Raw genomic sequence first — 25422 nt, 5'->3', positions numbered from 1 at the left:
TATGCCTACGAACCACCAACTTTAAGGCCATGTTTGATTTGGATCTGACTGGGTCAGGTCAGACAAAGATGTCTGACTCGGTTAGCTCCATGTGTTTGATATGCCTCAGCTTTGCATCTTACCAGGTTAACAATGTCTGACTGGCTCATACTAAAAAAAATTGTTGACTGAATCTGACTCAAATTCATTCCACCATTGCCCCTGCACCACCCTCATCCTCCTTCCTCAACCATCAATTTAATCCCTGGAAAAGGAAAAAGAAACTAGAACACAGGCGCACAAAATAAAGAAACACGTACAGAGACTCGTCTGATCAAGGGAAGAAGACAACTCAAAATTGGAATTAGGCAGTTTTGGTCTTTGAAGATACCCATTTTGGCTGAATCTACCACAACTTTAAATTGTCTTGCATAACTAATTTCTGGAAATTACTAGTTGGACCCTGAACTTTTCTAACCAATTATTATTATTATTATTATTATTATTATTATTATTATTATTATTAGAGCATAAGGGTAAAATGGTCATTTTGCATCAGTCAGCATATTCAGTCAGATGTACAGTCAAACATAATGATTTCTTACTCAGTCATAATTTATTACTGAGACAGACCTTTCCCAGTCAGCACTTTCTCAGTCAGCAACTATCAAACGGGACCTAAATTGGAATGGGTGGATGTCTAAAAAGGTTAATTGTTTTGTTTGTAGATTTTGCTTGAACCATATTCCATTATCTACTCTCTTAAGCTCTTGGGTCAAAGAGGCGTGCAAGTTCACAGTCGATCCTTTCATTTATGTTCAAATAGTATTGAGGATATCGACCACCTTTTTTATTGTTGTATATTCTCGCATTCAATTTGGGATGCTATATTTCATCAAATTGCTCTTGATCTTGGGCCACCAAAGTCTTAAACCTGATCAATCTGTCTCACTCGATGTCCTCTTCTCAGCCCCAAAAAAGAAGCTTGTTGGTGCTATTATAGGTGTGGTTTTTTTGGTATTTATGGAAAGCCAGGATGGAGTGTATATTCAGGAAGGCCAAGATCGATGTTAATAAATTAGTGGAAGTTATTGAACTCTATCTCTTTTCGTATGTCAAGTATTAGGGACAATTTTGGAATCTTGGTTGGATAATTGTTGGCTTTTCTCCTTCTGCGGATTGTCATTTGTAATACTTTAACTTTGTAATTGCATTTCTTGCTAGCCCATTTCATTGAATGAATTATCCGTCATTCTAAAAAAGCTAAAAATGATATACCATAATTGCTTGTTGTAATTGATTTTCGAACACAATATTCAAAATAACATAGTTGGGGACTTATCCTACATGATACTATTTTGAACAGCTTAGACGGGATTAGCATGGAGAAAACACTAATATAAGTTGTTTGAACTTTTGTAGTTTTTCGTATAATTAGTGTTTGTTATGACTTTTGATCTTTTGTAACCCCCACTTTGGATTTTTATAATGTATATATAATTTGAATCTATGGACTTGTGTCATTTGACATGAGATTAATGCTACTAATGTCTATATTTTCTACTAATTCTCGATGATGAAATAATGAGGTGTTACACCTAGCTTGAATACCTCCGTTTCAAAAAAAATAACTATGGAAAGGTTGACTTCCTTGTCTATTAACGTAACTTTGTGAGCCTAACCCCCTTAATTGAGAGTGCTTCGTCATTCCAATTTTGAAAAAGTGATCCACAGAAATGGCTTTCCATGAAAATGTACTCCTGAATCCAAAATCTGAAATACTTGACATGGAATTCCGGACTACATGGTGATTTTGGAAAGAGAAATTAAATATTCTTCTACTTTTTGTTCTTACCAATCCCCCTATCCATTTAAATGATAACATGTGTGACATTAGTAAAATATCATTAAATTTCATTAAATGAACATTAAATATTACACATGTCACCATTTAATTGGGTATGAAGATTTGTAGGAACAAAAAATAGAATGATATTTAATTTCTCTTTTGGAAAACAAGTTAAAAGTTTTTTATATTTAGATATCTTTGTTGTTTATGATGGTCATTTTATGATTATCCCTTTCTTTGGAATGACTGAAGTTTCTTAAAACTAGCAAGGTGCTAGAAATGGAACATGCTACAAAATAGACATCGCCAATCTAGAATTCTAAAGCAAACTAACACATTTTTCCTCACAAATCCAAAAATAAGATTTGAGAGACCACATTATCAAATATTTTTGACTTTCTAGGCTTAGCCGTTCCAAAAACAGTGTTTTTACGAATATTCTAAAGAACTACATTAAGTTTAACTTTTTCTGATCAAAATATAAAATCCACTAACGTAGTAACCAAACGAAAATCAAGATCTCACCACCTAGCAATCGAGGACCAAGTAATATATTACATGCCAATCGAGTAACTTACAAATAGACGATTAACATTCTTAAAGGATAAATTGCACATGAAACAAAATAAGTTTAAAACATGTAAAAAAAATTTAAACAGCAGAAAATATTTTTAAAATACTAGCAAGGAGCTAGACAGAATCCATTACAACGAAATAGAGGCTAAAGTTGGATTATGGAGCCAAGGGGTATTATCAAAACAAGCTTTTAAAATAAACAATCTCAAATGTCCGTAACGTTAGTGACTTGGTGTCGTAGAAAGTTTTGTAAAAAAAGTTATTTCGAAATCATAAATATAGAAGAATTTGATATGTTTGACAAAATGAAAGAAGCAGATTATACGAGGGCCCAGGCCCATATTCCACTTGCTAAGCATTTACTTTCTTTGAAGTTTGAAGTTTGAACTTTGAAGTAATGAATCCAATGCAACTTTCCACTACTCTCCTACAAACAGTGTTGTAAAACTCGTCGAGTTGGCCGATTACTCGTCCGAGTACTCTCTACTCGGCCCCTTACCGAGGCGAGTTATAGAATCCGAGTAATCCCCAATCGGCCCCTTACTAAAACGATCAGTGTTGTAAAACTCGGCCAAATCGGTGATTAATATGTATAATATACTTAATGATTTATTATTTAACACACACATATGTGATTATTACTACATATATATCTTAAATTTCCAGTTATTATTCATGAAGTGAGACCATTGAGTGTTTTTCATTTTTTCTGTATTCACATGTATCTGATTTTGTTATATATTTCAACCAAATTATGGTTTTAACTTATGATTTTGACATATATAATTTCTCTAAAAATATTTCTACATGAATTATCGAATCCGAGTACTCCCCGAGTACTCCCGATTACTCCCGAGTACTCGCTACTCGGTAGTCGGCCGAACAGGTACCGAATAATGAGTTCTACAACCATGCCTACAAATGGCTTTTTTTTCTTTTTGGAACCGGCAGATTTTATTAAAACCACGGCCTAAAGGAAAAAGACTGGGCACAAAAGAAAAAACAAAAACAAAACTTACAAAATGTCAAAAGGGGAACAAACCCAACATTCCCATCTACAATTTCCAAAATTACCCTTATATTTCAGCCAACTAAAAATCATAGAAATCACATTATCTGCCAACTTTGAAGAGTTCACTTGGATTCTTTTAAACCAAACGTCGTTCCTTGCTTTCCACATACACTATAGAAACCCATAGCAGATAGCAAGAAATATTTTTCTCTTTTTTGGACAGTTCCCCCATGAGACAGCAAAATTAACAAAATCTGAAATCGAAAGGAACCTTTGAATAGAAATGTCACACCAATTGAAAATCCAGCGTAGAGAATCAAAAGCAATCGGACAGTCCAAGAGAATATGATCCGCAGTGTCCACACCGCTAAAGCACATTTGACAGGAAATAGAAGACATGTTGATACCTCTCCTGGAAAGAGCTACTACAGTAGGAATACGCCCCGTACAAGCCCTCCAAACAAAGCTAATGCACTTGATAGGAACTAAGTGAAGCCAATCCAAGGATATGAGGTTCTTCTCTTTTTTAAGGTCGAAAGTTGAAGTGTATGTTTAAAACATAAATGAAATTAAAAATAGCTACATAAAAAAAAAAAATTTGTTGATTCCAAAAAAATCCTATTCTCCTTTATTTCATCAAATATTCCGGAGCACCACTAAACCTAGAAATCAAATCAATTGTGTGATATTAATTTTTTTAAGGAATCCAATCTTTAAACCTTCTTTTTCTTCAAAAAATCGATCAAAAATCGTCAACTTGTCTTATATCTTTTTCTTTTTTCTTTTCTTTTTGTCAAATGATAGTAGATGTTCATGGGCAACTATAATGAATATTTGACCATACAGTTGCCATCAATATCGTTGACCCCACTTTTTTAATTTGAACTTCCTTTTGACTATATAAAATATCCAACTCTTTAGACTTTAAACCATTTCAACAATCATTAACCAATTAATCTCTCTTTTGCACCTTGTACATTTGATAAATGCATTTGATCATTTTTTTCATTGTTATTAGAGCTTCTCGTTGTGAAGATTATTCTTTTGTGTAACCAATAGTCCAATATTGGTGAAAGATTTAATAATTTATATGTTGGATATTCAAATTGTAAAAAAGAATAATTTACTACCAAAATTTATAAAAATAAGATAATTAATTATCATATAACCGACCATTTAGAAAACATGACACTTGAAGAAACTAGTGACACTATTTTAAATTTCAAAAGGAATCGAAATGTGATCAAATTACATTCACTTTTTTTTTTTTTTTGAAAATTCAAGATTTTAGTTTTAATCCAAAAGATTAAATGAGGAATTAGTGCAAATTAATTGGATGATTAATTAAATTATTATTTTAACTTCGATTGAAATAGAGAGATCCAAATTGTACAATTGAAGCAAAAGATCTCTAACATTAATCGTAATTAAGCCATTATCTAAATCGACGACTCCGTTACCCGCGGCGAGGTCAACGGAAAAAGAGGCAGCAGCTGTGGCTCCGTCGTCCCATGTGGCGTCGCCGCCCTAGGCGACGGATGCAAATAAAATCCTTTTGCCGCAATTACTCTCTCTTCTTCCGACGAGTTCCCAATCGACGGTGACGATTTATTAAACCGGTCTTCGATCAATGGCGTCACCGGACTAAGAACAAGCGCCGGAAAATCAAGAATGCTTGGAGAGAGCATTTCATGGAGTCGCGGCGATAACCCATGACCATGGAGCTTCGGCACCGATGCGTTGATCATCAGCCCGTTTTTCAGGCTGTTCCGACGCTCGTAGAGCTTGAATCCTTGTTTCTTCTGTTGACCGGTTTTGATCGGCGGTATGGATGTCCTCGTCGGCGCCGGATCTGGTTGGTGGGTCGGTTTTGATGATCCAGTTAGCATCTGGACTACTTGTTTGAAGGAAGTTGTGTCTGCTTGAACGAAGGTTGTTGGGTATGGATTTGGTTCGGATCTTGAAACGGGTCTTGGAGTTAGTGGTGGTGTTTGGACGGAGCCACCGCCGGCGGTATGTCCATTGCTGTTGCTACTGCTGCCATGGCTGGACGGAGAGTTCGTCGGAGATGGGTTTTCTCTTTCGTGTTGTTGTCTTGATACGATCTCCATTGATGGATTTTTGTACTACTTCGATTTGAAGATGAAATCGATGGGAGAAAAATAAAGTGAAAAACAAGAGAATTTGAAGAGATTGAGGTTTTGTTGGGGTGTCTGTGGACTACAGTATCCAACTTTGTGTCATCTTAGGGTTAATATTACATATTATCCACATGAATTTTGGTGTTCAATGCATTTAGCTCCTTCGTCTTTTCAATTATGTATAAAGGTGTCAACTTGATAATTAATTATTTTAGTTTTTTTTTTTGGACAAAAAGTCTATCGAATTTCGAGAATCTTATAAACGTCTACAACAACAAAATTGATTTTTAAGAGAATGTAAAAGTTCTTAAATAGTAATTATCAAGTTAAAACTTATCTCAGTAAGTTAGGTGTTTAGTTTTTAGTAAATAGTTTATAAAAATTCATTAAACTAATACCTAACGTTTTTATTACCGGAACATAAGCTTATAGGATGCTTGTTTTTACTAAAAAAATCAAAATTTGATTTTCAAGAATATGCACGGTTATATGATTGATCAGTATATTAAATGGATTACGTTTTAAGTAAAATATAATTTGTATCTAAAACAAACATATGTTTTTATATGTTAGTTTAGTTAGATCAAATTCAAAAGATTCCGAGAATAATTGATCCAAAATTCTCTTAGATCCAAAATGAAAGTTAGTCGCTTTAGATATTGAGCATATGTATATCATATCCATAGTTGTGGTAAGAGAATATCAATATGTACTAAAGTGAAAAATATTTTATATACCAAAGTTAATGGGTGGTGAAGCACAAGTGAATTTTGGTGGTATTGTTTTTGTGGGTTACAAATGAAATAAAGAATCGTCATAGGGGACAATGAAAAAGAGAGATTGACCTGTCAACTATTTTCTTGTTTTTAATGAGATGTGTCTAGGGATGAAAGTGGATCCAAACCCGGTCCGGATAGACCTATACCCAGATAATCCGGAAACCGATTAACAAGATTTTGTAGCACGGAAAACCGGACCGGTATATAGGAATCGGTTCCGATTCGGTTCCGGATAAAATGAGTCTAAAACCGGAATACCCGAAAAAATCAAAGAGGGTCAGGTGGAACCTGTTTAATTGGGTCTACAACCGTGAAAACCCGGGAAAACCGGAATTTTTCGGTAATTACTTAGTGGGTTGAACTTTGAAAATTTTCAATTTTGATATCTCGACATCGGGAGACTGTAATTCATTGAATACTAAACTAAATATAATAAAATTATAGTGTAAAATCATGTACAAACTCTAAACTACACGTTGAAAAAAATTTCATGATAATCCTACTTCAAACAAATTAGATAGGCATGTTTCAGAATTTCACATAAAAAAAAATAGAAAATTTTCAGCTTTGATATCCTGACTTTGGAGGACTATAAGTTAATGAATATGAACCAAAAATGAAAAAATTATAGTCTAAAATCATATACAAACTCTAATCTACACGTTGGAAAAAACCGCATGCTAATCCGACTGCAAATGAATTAGATATTCATGTTTTAAAATTTTCATAGAATACAAAAAACTGAAAACTAGAAAATTTCCAGCTTTGATATCCTGACTTTGGGGGACTATAAGTCAATGAATATGAAACCAAAAATGACAAGATTATCGTCTAAAATCATGTACAGACTATAAACTACACTCTGGAAAAAATCACATGTCAATCCGACTTCAAACGAATAAGATATGCATATTTTAAACTTTTCACAGAAACCAGTTCCGACCCCTAAAACCGGTTCCAGTTCTTAATACCTGTTCTGGTTCTTAAACCCGCTTTATCCGGACCTGAGGGACCCAAAACCCGGATAAATCTATTCTTTAAACCCGAAACCCGGACCGATTCTACATATTTCGGTTCTGGTTCGGTTTTTCGATTTTAAATCTCATCCTTACTTGTATGTATGTGTAAAGAGAAGTGTGTGTATATGTGAAGAGAAGGTGAGGGTTAATATTGAAAGTAATGATGGCAATATGTATCTAATCTTAATAGTAGTAATCTATTTAATTTTTTAATGATGTTATATAAGTTATAAACATTTTATACGTTTCAATTTTATATAAACAAAATTCAATATTTGAATGTTTATGGTATATATAATTTAACACTTTATGAATATAATCTTAATCATCAATACATCTTTTTCATTACATTTTAATACTTAAGAAAGCAAAAGAAAATGATAAAATGACAAGAATTTAACATGGTTCGATCGATAAGACATATGCCCACGGACAGGAACAAGAGAAGTTTTATATATACTATGGAGGGTAAACATGAAAATTTAGAAAATGGAGGGATGAAAGTGAGAATTTAGAAAGTTCAAATCTAGGGGATGAAAATAAAATTTTACAAAGTAGTGCAACGTTGCCAAGTTCAAAACTAAAGGGGGTTAAAGTGACGTTCTTACAAAGTGGGGGACGATAATCGTAGATGGATAGGTTAAACTCAAAAGTTTAGAAAGTCGATGAGTGAACATGACATTTTACAAAGTTCAAAACAAGGGGGTTAAAGTGATATTTTACAAAGTTGAATGGTGGTAACCGTAAAAAAATAGATGAGATATACTAAGATAAACATGAAAATATATAAAATAGAGGAAGTGAAAATGATATTTTGAAAGTTCAAAGGCTAAAAGATGAAAATGACATTTTATAAAATAGAGGGGTGAAAAATATCATTATACAAAGTATAAGGTTACAACGTCGATGGAAAGTGGAAACATCAGTTGCAAAAATTAATATATAGTCAATGTTTAAGTTAGTAACTTTTTGTTTGAGCATTTACAATAGAAATTTTTTTGTAAGCTCTTTTAAGAGCTTATATGTCAAATAAGCTCATGAAAGTATATAAAAAAAATTAAACCAAAGTTTTTCCAATGAGCTTGTAAAATGATTTGAGTTTTTTTTTTCAATGGTTGTGGTGGTAAAATAAATTTTTATTAGAATTGCAAATAAAACATTATAACAAGAAAAAAAACAATAAAATAATATAAATAAATCTGATATGTCCTATAATAAATTATATAAAAAAGCTCTCAGTTCTTTTTAGCTTTATAAATTGATAGGGTATAATAAAAATGCTCACCTAATGAGTTCTACTATTATAAATGTTTTTAGTAAAAAAATAACATGGTAAAGGAAAAAAAAAAAAACTATATATGATTGAAGATGCTCCAAGCTTAAATAACATGGTCGTAGTCGTGATCGGTGGGAAATGCTCATAAATGGTGTTTACCAACAAATATAAATAACGGCAAGTTTGATGTGTATTTAATGAAAGTTTTAAGATTTGAAGTTTTTTTTTTAACCCAAAAATAGAAACCGACTGCATTCCTCTCGCCCTGACACGCTTAACTGTAGAGTTCTTATAAGACTTCCCTCACAGCTTAATTTCATATGATTTGTGTGCGAGCTTATATCATTGATTTTTATAAGCTTACAATTAGATACTATAATTACGACCGGTTTAAGTTTTATTTTTTTAGTAATTAATTATCAGCTTATACAATTATATTTTTAGGATTTTTTTAAAAAAAAAAAACGAATATTATTTTTTGGCTGAAAAAGTAGGTAATAGCTGATAAACTAGCTTATGAGTTAAAAGTATAGGGCATGGGGCCGTTTTGCCCCGTTATTGTCGACGTGGGCGGTTCTTAACGGCGTGGTGACGCCTGAAACACCACCCCATTGTGGGGTTATGGTTCCAACGTTGCCATGGTAACAGGGACGGTTCCACTATGGTGCCTATAGTGGCACCGACAACCCCTTATTTTTTCGGATACAATGTAAAAAATTTCGAATTTTTCGTTTTTTCTACATTTGTGCCACTACGTAAAAAGAAAAATGTGTCACCGGCAACACCTACGTGCAACCGGCAACACCTACTACGAAATTATGGGTCCGTCTCTGCATGGTAACGACTTGCAACGCGTGTTTTGTCCAACAAATTTGAACGAATTTGAACTTCTTTGACCAATTAACGGTCACTTTAATTAATAAAAAAATAATTAATTTTTATTTACCTATAAATATATACCATCTATATCAAAATCATTCACATCATTCTTCTCTTTCTCTATATTTTATAAAATTTCAATACTTCCCAAAAAATGGATCTATCGACCAGTCCAACGATGATGATGACGACGATACATTCGTCAGTGTGATGTACGAGTATTGCAGGAACGTGCTACTATAACTAGATCAAACTCCTTTACTAACAAGATGTGCGATGTTAAACAAAAATCGTGAAGAAGAACACGAACATCTAGTTCGCGACTATTTTGCGGACAATTGTGTCTACCAGCCAAGCGATTTCAAAAGAAGGTTTCGTTTGCGAAAAATTGTGTTGTACGGATAGACAAGGCCTTAGAAAGCAGATATCGTTTCTTTCAATTTTTGTATATTTTAAATGTAGCTTTTAGATAAAATAAATACATTTTTTTACCTATTAAATATATGTTTAGGTATAGGTTTTTCCAAATGAGATACCATGCTAGAGGTATGCGAGGATTCACAGGGTTGCAGAAATATGCTACAAATAATTAAACTGATGGATATAGGGGAGTCGTCTGATTCTATTAACGATTATATGAGAATGTCCAAGAGAACTGCGATAGAAAGTTCGTATAGAATGACAAGAGGTGTTGTTGAAACATTTAGTGATGTTTATTGCGGAAACCTTCGTTGAATGATATGCAACAACTATATGTGGCATATGAAAAAAGACATGGTTTTCTGGGTATGCTTGGAAGCATTGATTGCACACACTGAAAATGGAGAAATTGTCTCATGGCGTGGAAAGGTCAGTACGCAAGTGGTCATCATGAAGCGTCTTCGTTGGTATTAGAAGTTGTTGCATCCCAAGATTTATAGTTTTGGCATGCTTATTTCGGGGTTGCAGGTTCTAACAACGACGTCAACGTTCTTGATCAGTCACCATTATCATATTTTGTTAGGAAGGGGACCATATGCTACTTTCACAGTGAATGGAAATTAATATAAGTTTAGGTACTACCTTATGGATGGAATATATCCTGCATATTGCACATTCGTGAAGGCATTTCGACACCCAATATAACCAAGAGACAATTTTTTAAGAGGAGACAAGAAGGAGCACATAATGATGTGGAACATGCTTTTGGAGTTCTAAAGTCGAAATGACATATAGTTGAACATGTGGCACGACTATACGAGATATGAACTCTACAAGATATCATGTATGCATGTATCATAATGTATAATATGGTGATCGAAGATAAAAAAAAAGGAAATATTACGGACTATATGCCTATGGAACCCAGACACTTGCAATTTTAACCAAGGACAGCGAAATATTTACATAGAGTCGTTCATATTCAAGACGCACCAAAACACAGGTAACTTCGAGAAGACTTGGTGAATTATATGTACGATGGTAACGAAGATAAAGAATAGTGAATTTTGGGAAAAAATCTTCTTGTAATATCTTTCTTTTTTTTTAATTTTTAAATGTTATTTTTTATTTCTTGTAATTTTTTTCTAGTTTTTAAACGTTATGTTTAATTAAAAATTAGGTTTTATTTAAATAACACTTGTTTTTATAAATATTAAAAAATAAATCGAAAAAAATAAAAAAGAAATGATGACATGGAAATTAGTGGATGTTATAACATGTTATAAGATGTTGACCAATTCTTAATTGGTGTTATAACACCAAGGGCTATGTAAAAAGAGAGGTGACATCAAAATTGTGTTATAACATGCATTAACATGTTGTCCATGTCTGGTAGTCTAATAATATTTAACAAAATTACATTTGTTTTTATAAATATTAAAAAATAAATCGAAAAAATAAAAAATAAATGATGATATAGAAATTAGTGGGTGTTATAATATGTTATAAAATATTGACCATTTTCCAATTGGTGTTATAACACCAATGATGATGTAACATGTGAGGTGACATCAAAATAATGTTATAATATGCCTTAATATGTTGTCCATACCTGATAGTCTAATAGTATTTAATAAAAAAAATAACTTATAAGTTAGATTATAATATATAATAACATAAGTAGAAATTTGGGTATATAACTAAAAGAAAAAAAAACAATATATAAAATTAAAGACATACTTGAAATATTTTGAAAAAGCTTTATAAACTTATCAAAAATTATTTTAAAATAGTTTATCAAAAGTTAATTAATAAACTAAAATAAATAGGAAGTGATATTTTCACTTAATAAGTTGATTCATCCACTTAAAATGTATGTTTTACGAATTTGTACAATAGTTGCAAAGGTGTTGTACCTCATGTGGATGGATCAAATTATTAAGTAGAAATATCACATCAAATAATTTTTATGATTTTACCAAACAATAAATTATAATAAAGTAGCTTATTGCCAAAATAAAACATATAACTTTGTTGGTATAGAAGGAGAGATGGAGTTGCTATAGGAGGTGTCTAATAGGCCGATTTGAATCGTTGGTTCCTATATTATTTTAAGTAGGGGTGAGCAAAAACTGCACCGCAACTAAAACTAACCGCAAAAACCACAATTGATAAACCGCAACAACAATAAAAACCAATAGTGAGGTTTTCTGTTTTTCAAAAACCGCAAATTTGTGGTGCGGTGCGATTATTAGTTCTCAAAAACCGCAAAAAAACCGTACCGCACCGTATATATTATATACAATTTTTTTATTATTTATTAATATATTAAATATTAAAAATAAGACAAGTTTTATGGATGAAAGAAGGATAATATTTTAGATGATAAAAGTGTTGGTTTTTTGTTATGTTTAACTTTGAAAAATGCTGAAAATTGACAATTTTAAGATATTTATTATTAATTACTAGTGATTTGATGTTTTTAAGATATTAGTTGTTTGTAATTTAAGTTAATTGTCTCATACCTTATGGTTTTTTTATTATTACAAGTAATATGTTTGAACTCTAAATTGCGGTTAAAAACCACACAAAATAACCGCACCAAATCCATGCAGTTAACAACCGAAACACAAAAAAACAAAACCGCACCGCAAAAATAACTGTCTAACCGCACCACAAAAATAACCGCACCAAACAGTTTTGAAAATGGATTAACTGTATTTGCGGTTAGTAGTGAAGTTTTGGCCAATAACCGCACCACGTTCACCCCTAATTTTAAGTATATGTATGTAGAAGAACACAACAATAAAGATATTTCTCTTAGAATTATTTTTGAAAAACAAATTAGATTACATAACTACTTTAAACTTAATATATAGTTGATTAATTTAGTCATAAAACCAACAAAAAATTTTGAGAGGCAGCTTTTATTCTTTAATTTGAAACATATACTGTTATAGTTTCTAATAATTTTTCTAGTGTAAAAATGTACAAGTTTGTATATTATAACATCGAATTCACATATTAAAACATCGGATGCATATATCTACAAAATACTATCGATGTTTATAATGCTTGATCTAAGATTCTTGCATCAATTTTCAAGATTCTCGCCCTATATGTTTCTCATTTGAGTCCAAATTTTTGTAAATATGTAACTAGGTTTAATTGAGTTTGTGCATGAATATGCAGATATTATTGTTGACATCGAACTTCTAGGTTCATGTATAAATATGCACGAGGTTATATCTATGTGAAGCAGTGATTTTACATTTGTGAAGGCATGTCTTCCGAAATCTACCTCCCCCCTATCCCATTGAGATTGTAGGATCTGTTGTTGTTGTTTATCGGAGTTTGCTTAAAATAAATCTCAAATCTCAAATTTGAATATAATATATGCATAAAAAATAGAAAGAATCAATGATTCATAGGATGAGAACAAAAGCCATGTGAGCATCCTAGATCGTTCTTTGTATGATTGTTTTGTTTATAATATTCATTCACAAACTTAAAACTCACAAGTCAATCGATATACCCATCTCCATACTCCATCCAACAATTTCCCATCTTGTATACTCAATAAATGTTCATAGACAAAAGCAAAAGAATAAAGTGTCATTTTCTTGGATCAAATTATTAATTTTCCCTATTCTATCCCTTTATTTTCACCAAAACATCTTGACAACAATGACATTCACCCCCAAAGTTTTAGGGTACCTCCAAACTTAAGGTGCTATCATTAGAACTACAAGTTGGAAGTAGGCAGAAATGACCAAGTTATGGTATCCAATAAAGGGTCATGTCAAGGGTAGTATTGTAAATTCACATGTGAAAGTACTAGCATGACAAAGATGAAAAGGTCCCATGTCTATCCATGTTCCATATGACAAAGATGAAAAGGTCCCATGTCTATCCATGTTCCATTAACAAATACTGATTAGTCAAAGGAAAAGAAAAAGGGAAGGAGATGAGGAAAAGAAGAGGAAAAGGCTGGCTATTTGGCTTTTTCTGTACCCAGACATCTTTAGCTTATAATATATAGGAGTTACTAAAATGATGCTTTGTTTCATTCTTTAAAAAAAAACTATTTGTTTTAGTAGTTTGTGAAGTGACTGTTGACATGTACTTTTTTTTATTTAAATAGTATTAGATGTGATGTGAACGAATGGTGTGAAATATTTGAGGCATCTATAAAAAGCGAGACAATGGGATCAATTATTGAGAGCAAATCAAAGGTTTCATAGATTGATTAGTTTAATCAATCGAGAAAGAGAAATATGCCATCCTGAAATTAAGGGGAAAAAACATGTTTTGCTCATGAGAAACGAACGATATGATTGGTTTTTTTTTGACATAGAAAAGGTGAGTGCTAATACAATGTATGTCAATTACCATGGCTTTCTTTAATAAACATGAACCTCAACAACAACACCTACGTAAGTGTGCATCTTCTTCTTCTTCGCTTTCTTCTCCTTCTCCTATAACAATAAAAATATATCACTCCATTATTCAATCAAATACACATAAATCCATAAAAAAAAAATTTTTGTTGGGATATAAAATACAATTTCCGCAACAAAAAGATGTTTTATAGTGCAAAAATAAAGTATTAGATTGACAGAATTTTTTTATTTTTATTTTTATTTTTTTTAAATGATGTAAAAAGAGGAGCAATCTAAAAACATGAGACTATTTCGCAGCAAATAGTAATTCGGAGTGGACCCATTGTGAAATCGGTGTTTATTTATGATTTTTTGTAAATGGCATTTTTTTTGAACGCCCTCCCTTGAAACGTTCGAAATTGAGCAACGGTCGAATACAAAAGCTAGCCAATCATATTGTACGTCTTCTGTCTTACCACCCACGTCACACCCACCCAACCCATCCACCCTGGAGGCGGTGTTCACGCGTCTCCAGGGTCCAGCTCAGCATTTCACGTGTTGAACAACTACCACTCTGGATAGCCTTATGTACTAATATATATATATATATATATATATATATATATATATATATATATATAAAACATATTAGTCCTATCTTGAATTTTAAGAGGTATAAGTTACAAAGCTTTTTACACAAATCAATTATGCATAAACAAATTCATTACTACTTACAAAAAGTTTGAAGACTTGAATTAAGCAAAGTAATTAAGCAATTAAATTTGAAGCAAAATAAAAATATTAAAATATTAAATTCAAGTATATAAAGTAATTTACATTTCTTAAACTAATTAAACACCAATATTAATTAATTTGCATATTTAGTATAAACATGCAATATAAACATATATATTTTATTAAAAATAGTAATTGTTTATTACATGATAACTAATAATAAAATCTAATAGTTATTTCCCGTGATAAACTATTTGCCAAAAAAATTATTTATCGTCGCCGTTTTGTGCGGGCACACATCTAGTTTTTTGACTATATATATATATATATATATATATATATATATATATATATATATATATATATATATATATATATATATATATATATATATATATAGTTCACATTTATTATATTTGTTTAAATTTTTTGTAAAATTGAAAAAAAAAAACAAATTTTTTCTCAAGCTCTTCGGATTTCGGACCTGTTCTTGAAATTTCGAAGTTTTTTTTCGAAATCCGAAATTTTAGTCCGAAATCCGGAATGTCATTCCGTAGTTAGTCAAAAAACTTTTTTTCTTGGTCCAAAATGCTCCATTCCGGACAAAGTGGTCATTTTTACAAAAAAAAAATGTTATTTTTTTTTCAAATATACATTAAAAAGTGGTTAGATTACTTAATTTCCCATAATAATATCCTTAAGCTTCTTCTCGGTTTCCTTCTGAGCTTTTATCTTGGTTTTCACTGCATCCTTTTCCGCTAGCTTCGTCTTTGCCACATCAGCTTCTTTCATTCCAAGGGCATTTTTGTACATGCAAAAACTTCTTCTCATAATCTTCCCTGAAAGATTTACTATTTTGCCATTGGGACATAAACTTGGTGACCTCTCTAAGACTCTAACAGAAACATCTTCTTCACACCCATGTTTCTTGCCTCATTTATAACCAACCAGTTTTGGTAATAACAACTATTATGAAAAATATATTAAACATGTTAAAAACAAGAATTTATATATAGTCATAATAAGTAGTAAAAGTAAGAAAATGTCAAATTACCAACATACCCCCTCTTCTCGTTTATTTCTTAATCCACAAATCTTTTCATAAACTTTGTCTCTTTTTTCTGTCACCAAACAATTCCTCCTCTAAAGAATTGAGACAAGTATTAAGGGGATGTTATCAGTTTCTTATTCTTACCCCTTTAGCCCTCAATTTTTTAGTAATTGGATTTCTAAACTGGTTGAGCTTTGTAAGCTCTGTTGGTTATTTTATTGTCACCATGTCATTTTATGTAACTTGAACTAAATGTGAGCTAAGGGGCTTCATAATTTGTACTCTAATATATGTACGGGTTTGTGTGGAGTGCAAACATGTATAAGATTGAATTAGAAGCCGGTTCGACGACAAGTCGGGGATCCGGGGGTAGCGCCCCTGGGTCCGGGGTTTCCAAAGGGGCGGCGCCCCTTTGGTGGGGTCTAGGGGCAGCGCTCCTAGCGGGGTCCAACGGGCAGAGCCCTTGGATGGGAACATAATGGGAAATTCAAATTCTTGAGGGTGATTATGGTAAAACTAACGAATTTCGTTAGTTTTGGAAACCCTAAATCCTCATTAAATTTCGGATTTCCTAGCTTGCTTCAAAAGCAACCCATGACGGCCAATCCTAAGAGAAACCCTAATCTCGTTTATTATATAAATGATTGTTCTTTTTGAGAAGATACACACGAAAATCATTAGCTCTCTTTTTCTTCAAATGAACACAGAATCATTCTTGCAATTTGGCTTACAACTTCTGTGCCTAGAATCGTAAGTGTCCTCTTGGAATATCCTAGGCTGAATTTCTTGCAACCCATGCATAAGGTAGAAATATCAGTTCGGAAAGTGTTCACACGATGCAAGTGGTATCCAAATTTCCAACATAAACCCTATTAGATCCAACAAGCTCTTTATCAGATTGATCTAATTTGGATTTTAGATTTTGGTCTCACAAAATAAATAAGATGAAACTTTTGTTCTTCAGGCCATTCATCAAGTGCATCTTTTGGAAAGTTGATCTCTAGAATTTGACATTTTTTCGATACAACTGAATATAGGGATTTGTTTATTATGCAATACAACCAAAAGTAGGAATTCTATTACCATATTTGATTTATGACTCAGTTGATGTTGTAACATCTAGCTACTATTACAATTTCATCCAAATGCAATAAGACACTTTGTCAAGTCATGTATTTTCTACAATTTCAAAAGAGTAAACATCCAAGTCGATTTTCTTTTATGAAATCACATTATGATTAACTTTTCAATTTCAAGAATTTTTCTGCAATAGTGTTTTATGGATTTCTTTATTTGGAGACATCCGGTGGTGACTTTCTTCTTTACCCATTCGGTTTGGCGGGATGAGGTTGTACTTGGTAGTAGATGTTTTTGTGGCCTCAAAGGCCAAATTTTGGGTGTTACAAACCACATCTTACAAGACAGAGGCAAATGTCGTATGAATTCTGATCATGTTTGTGTTTTTGATTTGTCGTTATGATATGATTCTGACCTTCTAATTTTGCGGTTTTTCCAACGACACCCCTCCAAATCCCAACAAACATTGGCAAGTGCCAATTTTACTAAAATTATCCAGAGAATTCATTTTGATATGACCATTAGCTCATGATTTTCTTATGAATTTCCTAGATTGTCAACATATGTCACCATGGAGTATCATATTATCCTTAAGCATGTCTCATAATTCCATTATTTTCAATTTGTGAGATATGTCAGGCTTATCGCAATGCATTTTTGGATTCCTTTGGGGACCATACAAGCCATTGTAAGAGAGTTACAAGGTTTTAAGTACCAACATTGTATGATTATGAATGTTGATTTTGACGTATTTGAGTGCATCGTGGTTTTCACTAAGAAAGACAGCATCGTGGTTTTCACTAAGAAAGAGACACATGTTGGAACTTGGAACAAACCCCTTGTACCTCTTCATCATCTTCGTCTTCATGTGTATCCAATTCCATTCTAACCTAAAAAAAACAAACAAGAATATAGCAAACAATGGCATGCTTAGTTTGAAAGGTAAAAACAAAAGTTGCAAAAAATATACATTTTCCTTCCTCTTGTCTGTCCCACTAAATTCTTTATCTACATTACAACAAAAAGTAAGTGCATGCATGCATACTCAAAATCAAAATTTCTGTCCCTATACACCTTTGATTTGTTTTATATTATATATATGTTTTTAGGTAGAAATTTAAATTTAAATTTAAATTTAAAGCATCTCCAAAAGCTTGATATTCCCCATGGAATTTGCAGCAACCAAAGTGGAAGACTGACTTCTCCAACACACAGATGAAATGAATTGTTCAGAGTCGTCCACTTCATCTCCTGATATTGGATCTGTGGTGTTGAATTTGTACGAAAATGCAGGCATTGGAAATGCCTTATGGTACACAAATACCTACAACAACATCAACATTTTATTATTATTATTATTATTTTTTTTTCACAATAAATCAAATTCAATTCTCTAAAAATCTAACAATTTACCACCAAAAAAAGTTTGCTACCTCATTTGTTTCTGAACCAGTTGCAATGTAACCATCAGATACCGATAATCCAACAAAGTTCTGAAAAACAAAATAAAAAAACATATCACAGTTAGTTTAATTTCCGACTAAATTACATTTTTGGTCCCTCAGTATAACCGACTTTTGCAATTTTGGTCCCAAAACCTTTTCTCTATCAAATTTAGTACTTATTCTCAAGTTTTCTTTTCCTAATGCTTTCGTATAGGTGCATAAGCATTTTTATTTAGCAAGGCTGCTTAATTTATTTTTTAAATGACGATTTTGCCCTTGGATCAAATCTGGAAAGAACAGTAATGAAATAAACAAATTACAGCTAGCCTGTTAACTCAGACGACACAGGAACCAACATTTGCAAAAGAAAACTTTTTGGAACCAAATTTGCAAAAACCAGCTATACTCAGGGACCAATAATGTAAGTTTATTGCTGTATTAATGGAGAAAAGAAAAGCATACCTTTACGTTCATATGTCCTGTGAAGGACTGAATGGGGGAATCAAGAAGTTGAGAAGTGCACTCTGATAAATCCCAAAGCTTCATTGTGTTATCAGTGGATGATGATACAAGAGTCATGGAATCTACAAATTTCACATAGCTCACAGTTTTGTTGTGTCCAACTAATGTAAAAAGTGGCAGACTTGGATTCCTCAAATCATAGTAATAAATCCTATGATCAGCTGAACCAAATGCTAAACTACTCCCTGAATCACTTGGAAACTGAACACAACAAACATTCGCCTTCGTTTTAATGGTCCCCACACTCGCCTCCTGCACAGACAACCAATGTAAGAAAAAACAACTTATTACACAATTTTCAATTTTTTTTTCTTTTACTTTTTTACAATTAAATATATCTGCAGTACGTTTAGTTTTCAAAGCTGAATTGCCTGATTGATATTCCAGAGCTTCACGGATCCGTCATCACTCCCGCTCGCTATCATTGTCGGATTCGCGGTTGAAAAGTCAACCGACCACACACGTTTCTCGTGCTCTTTCAACTCCATAAACACTTGGTTCCTTGTCACATCCCATATCTAAAAAAATTAAAAATTAAATGGCTGATTAATATTCGGGGTTAATGTCTAAAAAAGGGTAACCAACTATTTAAAGTGTTCAAAAAACACCACTGACAAAAAAAAATGTTATCAAAAGGTAAGTTACTGCTACTACATTTGTTCAAAAGATACCATGGTGACCTACTGACCTCCTATTATAACATGTTTATCAGGTAAGTTGAAGAGCTAATGTCGGAAACGGGTAACAAACTATTTAAACTATTCAAAAAAACACCCCCGCCCACTTCAAACACCATTCACCACCACCACCACAACGATGTGGTGGTGGTGGTGGTGAATGGTGTTTGAAGTGGTCTAGGGAGTTTAATATTAACAGTTTAAATAATTTGTTACCCATTTACGACATTAACCCTTCAATTTACCTGATAAACAAGTTATAATAGGAGATCAGTAGGTCACCATGGTATTTTTTTGAACAAATGTAGTAGCAGTAACTTAACTTTTGATAACATTTTTTTTGTTCAGGGGTGTTTTTTGAACACTTTAAATAGTTGGTTACCCGTTTCTAACATTTTCACTATCTAATAAAAGAAAATTGAATTTCTTATATATTTACCTGTACTACACCTTCAAAATTACTTGAAGCAATTTGGGATTTGATGTAGCCATTCCAACAAATACTGCTTAATTTGGATCTACTCGACATTTCAACAACAGGATAATGAATGTCGCGATTTTCGTTTAGAATCGAATCGTATTCGAATACTTTTATTTTTTTGTTGACGCCAGCTGTTGCGAAGAATTCGCCATCGCGATCGAATCCAAGAGAGCATACTAGGTTTGAAGAGTTTAACAGATCGCCTTGTTTTAAATCTGCTTTGACTTTTAACTTCCTAAAAGTCAAATACTTTGCTAATCCATCCAAAAAGGAATTAATCCATCCGCTTTGTTTACCTTCAAAATTATTCACAGAACTTCTCTCTGTAAGAACACTACTCATTGGTGCATTTGCATTTCTTCCCACTGGTTTGAAAGTTCTGCGTCTTGTTAAAAAGTAAGCTGATTCTAGTTTCTTGAAGTTTCTCATCAACCGAGAGCTTCTAGAAGGTTGTTCATCTTGGAAACTACCGGATGTTTCCGGAATTTGGGTTTGGGTTTGGGTCACGGGTCGGATCCGTTTTCTGGATCCTGAGCTTGCAGAATCATCATTGGTAAATGGGAAATCTCCAAGGTTTGAAGTTAAATCTCCTTTTTCACGAATGGACATCTGTAATTTTGTAACTTCTTGTAAATCAGAAGATATAAAAGAAACAGTTCTTCTCAAATTGTTTGCAGATTCCTGCTTTTTCTGTTGCAGCATTAAAAGAAATTCCAGTAACAATTCCTGTTCTTCAATCTTTTCTTTGAGCTCTATTGCTGCTTCACGTTCGAGTATATTGTCTCTAGGTTCATTAAGAAATTCACTTTGTAGCACTTCACTAATAACAAAAAATACAAAATTAGAACAAGATTATGATATAAATAAGTAATTAACAAATAGTCAAATACCCATATTGCCCTTTAAAGGAAATTCAAAACTCAAAACTCAAAACTCACTCCATTTTTGGCCGACTAGCAGGCTCTGGATGCAGTAGCCATAAGCAAAATAAAGCTTCTTTAGGCCATTTTAGTAATAATTGAGGAGGAAAGACACGGTGTCTCAAGCTAGACATGGTGGCGTTCTTTTCTTTTGGTGAGTTACTTTTGCAATATAACTGTAAATCGAAATAAATGATTGAATTCGAGTGATTCAGGTTATGAGAAAGAAGTGGATGAAAAAATATGAAAAAAATACCTCAAAGAGAAGAACTCCAAGTCGATAAACATCAGAAGCGGTGGAGCTTTGACCACCGGCGGCCTCCTCCGGGCTTGTGTACCAGTTACTTTCCATTTGTAGGATTTGTTTCATCGGGAAACGGTCTTTCTTTTCTTCCGCTTGGTCAACGTTACTGGTGTTTAGATTCTCTGAACCGGATTGCAACCAGGAGGTTTGGTTTTCCCGATCGGGACCCGAAGATGAACACAATCCACCCATGAAATCAGCTGTTTGATTGTTGTTGTTTGATTCATCCTCGCATGAATCAGAGCCTGAATCTGAACAAGATACAGATTCTATGAAGGAGACACGGTTAAACGACGACATGACGAAGCAGGAAGGTCGAACATTATGAACCACAAACCCTTGTGAATGTGCGAGGTTCACGATTTCAACGATCTGTGTAAATATATGCAAGCATTCGAGAGCATCGACGACTCGTTCTGTGTTATCTAACCACTGTCGTAAGCTAACGTCCTTCGCTTCCACTGGCCGGATAACAGCTCCGTCGTCTTCCCTGAAGTAACCGAACTGAGTTCCAATTCCGAGTCGGTTAGATTGAGGCAAGATTTCGGCAGTGGTTTTTTCTCTTCTTCTTCTCCCTGGTATGATTCCGGAATCACGATCTGTGTCACCGGAGAATCTGAAAGTCCCTGTAGGAATTATCCTAGGGTTTCTGTTCGAAACTCCTGAAGAGTTCAACCCACGTGAGCTGCTGGTCCTCTGCCAACCGGATTCCGACGAGTTCTCCATTATCATCCGCCTATAGCTTTATGACGATCAGACCAAATGCATACAGTAGTAAAAAATGCTCTCGCCATCGCGAATCAGAAAAGCATTTTAGCTCCACAAACGATACAAGCAACACGTTCTGACCTGAAATTGTTTAACATTCAAACAAGCTTTAAGAACCACACGATCACAAATCAAAATTCATGGCTGTAGTGGGATAAGCAACAAATCATCAAAGCGAAAACGAAAAGCATGCAAATTTGGAGTACCAGTTACGAATTATGACGATGAAAGAAGCTTAATTGGGAGGTAGTTGTTGAGCTTCAGCCGACGGGAACCGCAAAAATCAAATCGTTTCTTTAAGAGCAGTGACCTTTTGTCCACAGCCACATAAAATGGAAAACTATTTCCCTGTCAACACACAGTGTAAGAGAGAGAGGGAGAGAATGAATAAAAAACAATAGTTTTCTCTTTTTGGAATGATGAAAAATCATATGTGATAATACTTTGCAGTTTTCTATTTGAAACCCTAGACTCACCCATCATCTCCAATCCACATCTTTTCTACATGGACTACGTGGCACTTTCAGGTCCTCTAAAAACTCATAACCTTCCAAACTGCAATCTACTAGTATAATTATATATAAATTGCAGGCCTCTGAGGATGCAATAAAATATAGATTAAAGTTTGGAGGAACAGGATCTTTGATTTTGTGAGGGGCCACTTCACGTGATTAGGTGATTATTGGAAGATTAGTCAACTAACATAATCTTATTAATAAACTAATCACTAACAACTAGTTAGGGTTTCCAATGAGGATATGAACAATTCACAAACCTCATCGACATCTCCGTGAAGATCATGATCGGAAGAAAGCTTAATTCAACGAACGAATAAAGTTACTGATCTGAGTTTCCACGGAAGTGAGTGTGGGTGGCCTGAATCGGAACATACTAAGGGGTGTTTGGCTAAGCTTATTTATTGTTTATTTTTTATAAGCTCATTTTTTCTGATTTAGTTTTCATGACTTCGGCTTATTTTCTTAGTGTAAGTAATAATAAGCTCAAAAGTTGAAAAATAAGTTAGAAAAAATGAACTTATAAAAAATAAGCTCGGAAAATAAGCCATAAATAAGCTTAGCCAAACAACCCCCTTGCTCTCATAGATTTCTTGTTACACCATCTTTCAATTTTTTGAGTACCAACTAAGTTTTTTCTTTACTCTTCTTTTTCCTTAAGAAAATGGTCACATTTAACTACATTTCACTTTTATTTTATTTTTAAATAAAAATAATTAATTTATTTAAAATTAATTTCCTCGTAAAAAGAAAATGCAATGCCTTTTGAAGAATTTCTTCATCTTCTTGACCGCTCCTCCTTTGAGTTTTTAGGTTGTTGTACAACCCGTTTATTTTTAAACGACTTTCGCTATTTCTCGAAACTTTGAATTCAGTTGGTGTTTGGTACGGTACTCTTCATCTCCTTTACCCAACTTCGTGCGAAATCTACCAAGAATGCGAATTCAAAAATGATCTTCCGATTGTGCATTTCCCTTCGCCGAATCCTCCGAAATGTCAACCCAAGCTTTATCAACACTAGCTCTTCTTGGGGAGTCCATGTTATCGGCCTCTGCCTTTTAGTCTCTTGCACTGATTGTTTTCCTTTGCGGCGTGGAGGGGGTGGTGTGGGTTGAGCTTCTCGTACAATTTCGTCCTCTGACTCGTCGATGCTTTGGTATTGTGGTTGAGAGTGAGAGGGTGGTGTTTGACTTTGGGTTTGAGATTGATGGAGTGAGGCTTAACTTTGGTGTTGATTTGATCGGCAAAGCGACAAATTTTGTGAACATATCTGGAGTGACATTTGGCACTTGCATGGGGGTGAAATTGTCTAACATTTTGGTATTGAAATTATGAAGGAGATTGAATGAGAGCATCAAATTGGGGACGATTTGGAATCACAACAAGAGAGAGGAAGTGGGGATTTGGAATCAGATTGTTGGCAATCTATTCTAGGGATCGTTCAAATGTTAATCACTTTTAATCCACATAATGTAACATCCCAAAATTTAAAACCAAAAATTTCATTTTCAATTGAGTAATTTATAAAAACCAATAGTCTGAAAACATCAATAGTGTCATCCCATATCATAATCAAATCAGTATGTCAATCATCAAAACATGTCATAAAAGATAATATCATAGTACAACTCCCAAAGATCTAGTCATGCGGAAAATCATAGTGTGATGCGTTGCGATCATGCCAACTCCTTTCCTTTTGAAGAAGAAGTACCTAAAACCAAAACTGTAAACCGTAAGCACAAAACTTAGTGAGTTCCCCCATCATACCACATACAAAACATACTGCCAAGCATATCTGAGTGCAGGCATCCCCTTCGGTCTTATCAACAGGATACTGTCGAGCATATCTGGGTGTTGGCCTCCCCTTCGGTCTTATCAACCGGATACTGTCGAGCATATATGGGTGCAGGCCTCCCCTTCGGTCTTATCAACCGGATACTGTCGAGCATATCTGGGTGTTGGCCTCCCCTTCGGTCTTATCAACCGGATACTGTCGAGCATATCTGGGTACTGGCCTCCCCTTCGGTCTTATCAACCGGATACCGCTGAGCATATTTGGGTGTTGGCCTCCCCTTTGGTCTTATCAACCGGATACGGGGTCTATTTCACCCCTACCACTACCACATAATATCATAGCATACTAGCACATAAATCATAACGGATAGTGGAATACCAGACAATTATCACAAAGACAATCATCTAACTATAAACAACTACTAGTGGGTCAACATTGGTGCCTTAGACCCACTACTACCGACAAGGTAACTTACCTCGAATACAGGAAAGTAGCTGAATAGTCATCGGCTCCGAATATCAACCCAACTCAATCCCCTAAACATAAAAGGTCTTCTTAATTACCATTTCATACTTCTAACCCCCTTAAGAGTCAACGTTGGTCAAAGTCAAAGTTAAAGTCAACATCCATGTCAAAGTCAAAGTCAACACCCGGGTCAAAGTCAAAGTCAACACTCCGAGTTGACTTAACTCGCCGAGTTATCATTCAACTCGTCGAGTTTGCATAAATCACAGAATCGTGATATCGCGATCTAACTTGTCGAGTTCTTCCGTTTTCAACAGAATCGGGATAATCCCAAACCAACTCGCCGAGTCCCCTT

At 33.7% G+C, this 25422-nt stretch overlaps 1 protein-coding gene and 1 pseudogene across 2 annotated transcripts; both read right to left on the bottom strand.

The window, feature by feature from the left end:
* Positions 1–4748: 4748 nt before the first annotated feature.
* On the bottom strand, positions 4749–5704 carry LOC145123303 (VQ motif-containing protein 4 pseudogene; annotated as a pseudogene).
* A 12426-nt stretch (positions 5705–18130) lies between these two features.
* On the bottom strand, positions 18131–22725 carry LOC145123540 (protein SPA1-RELATED 4-like). Of its 2 annotated transcripts, XM_079058747.1 has the most exons (8): positions 22499–22725; positions 21477–22373; positions 21239–21396; positions 20259–21120; positions 19514–19660; positions 19083–19394; positions 18609–18668; positions 18131–18499 (listed from the first exon to the last, which is right to left on the bottom strand). In XM_079058747.1, exons 2-8 carry the CDS (start codon positions 22254–22256, stop codon positions 18311–18313), a joined length of 2508 nt encoding a protein of 835 aa, XP_078914873.1. In that variant the 5' UTR covers positions 22257–22373; positions 22499–22725; the 3' UTR covers positions 18131–18310. The 2 variants fall into 2 exon arrangements, with proteins under 2 accessions (XP_078914873.1, XP_078914874.1); XM_079058748.1 differs by lacking the exons at positions 18131–18499; positions 18609–18668 and having other exon boundaries at positions 19256–19394; positions 19490–19660.
* Between the last annotated feature and the right edge of the window lie 2697 nt (positions 22726–25422).

Source organism: Lactuca virosa, chromosome 7 (assembly GCF_052849685.1).
Source record: "Lactuca virosa cultivar CGN04683 chromosome 7, Lactuca_virosa_CGN04683_v6, whole genome shotgun sequence".
Taxonomy (NCBI): domain Eukaryota; kingdom Viridiplantae; phylum Streptophyta; class Magnoliopsida; order Asterales; family Asteraceae; genus Lactuca; species Lactuca virosa.
This window is presented reverse-complemented; position numbering and strand designations above follow the sequence as displayed.

Bases quoted from the DNA above. Each gene is read 5' to 3' on its own strand.
- LOC145123540 (XM_079058747.1), bottom strand. From the start codon at position 22,256: ATGATAATGGAGAACTCGTCGGAATCCGGTTGGCAGAGGACCAGCAGC. The intron at 19,661-20,258 runs GTAAATATATAA...TAATTTTTTTAG, and splicing joins ATTTTGAAGGTGTAGTACAG to ATATGGGATGTGACAAGGAA. The intron at 18,500-18,608 runs GTAGCAAACTTT...ATGTTGTTGTAG, and splicing joins CTGGTTCAGAAACAAATGAG to GTATTTGTGTACCATAAGGC.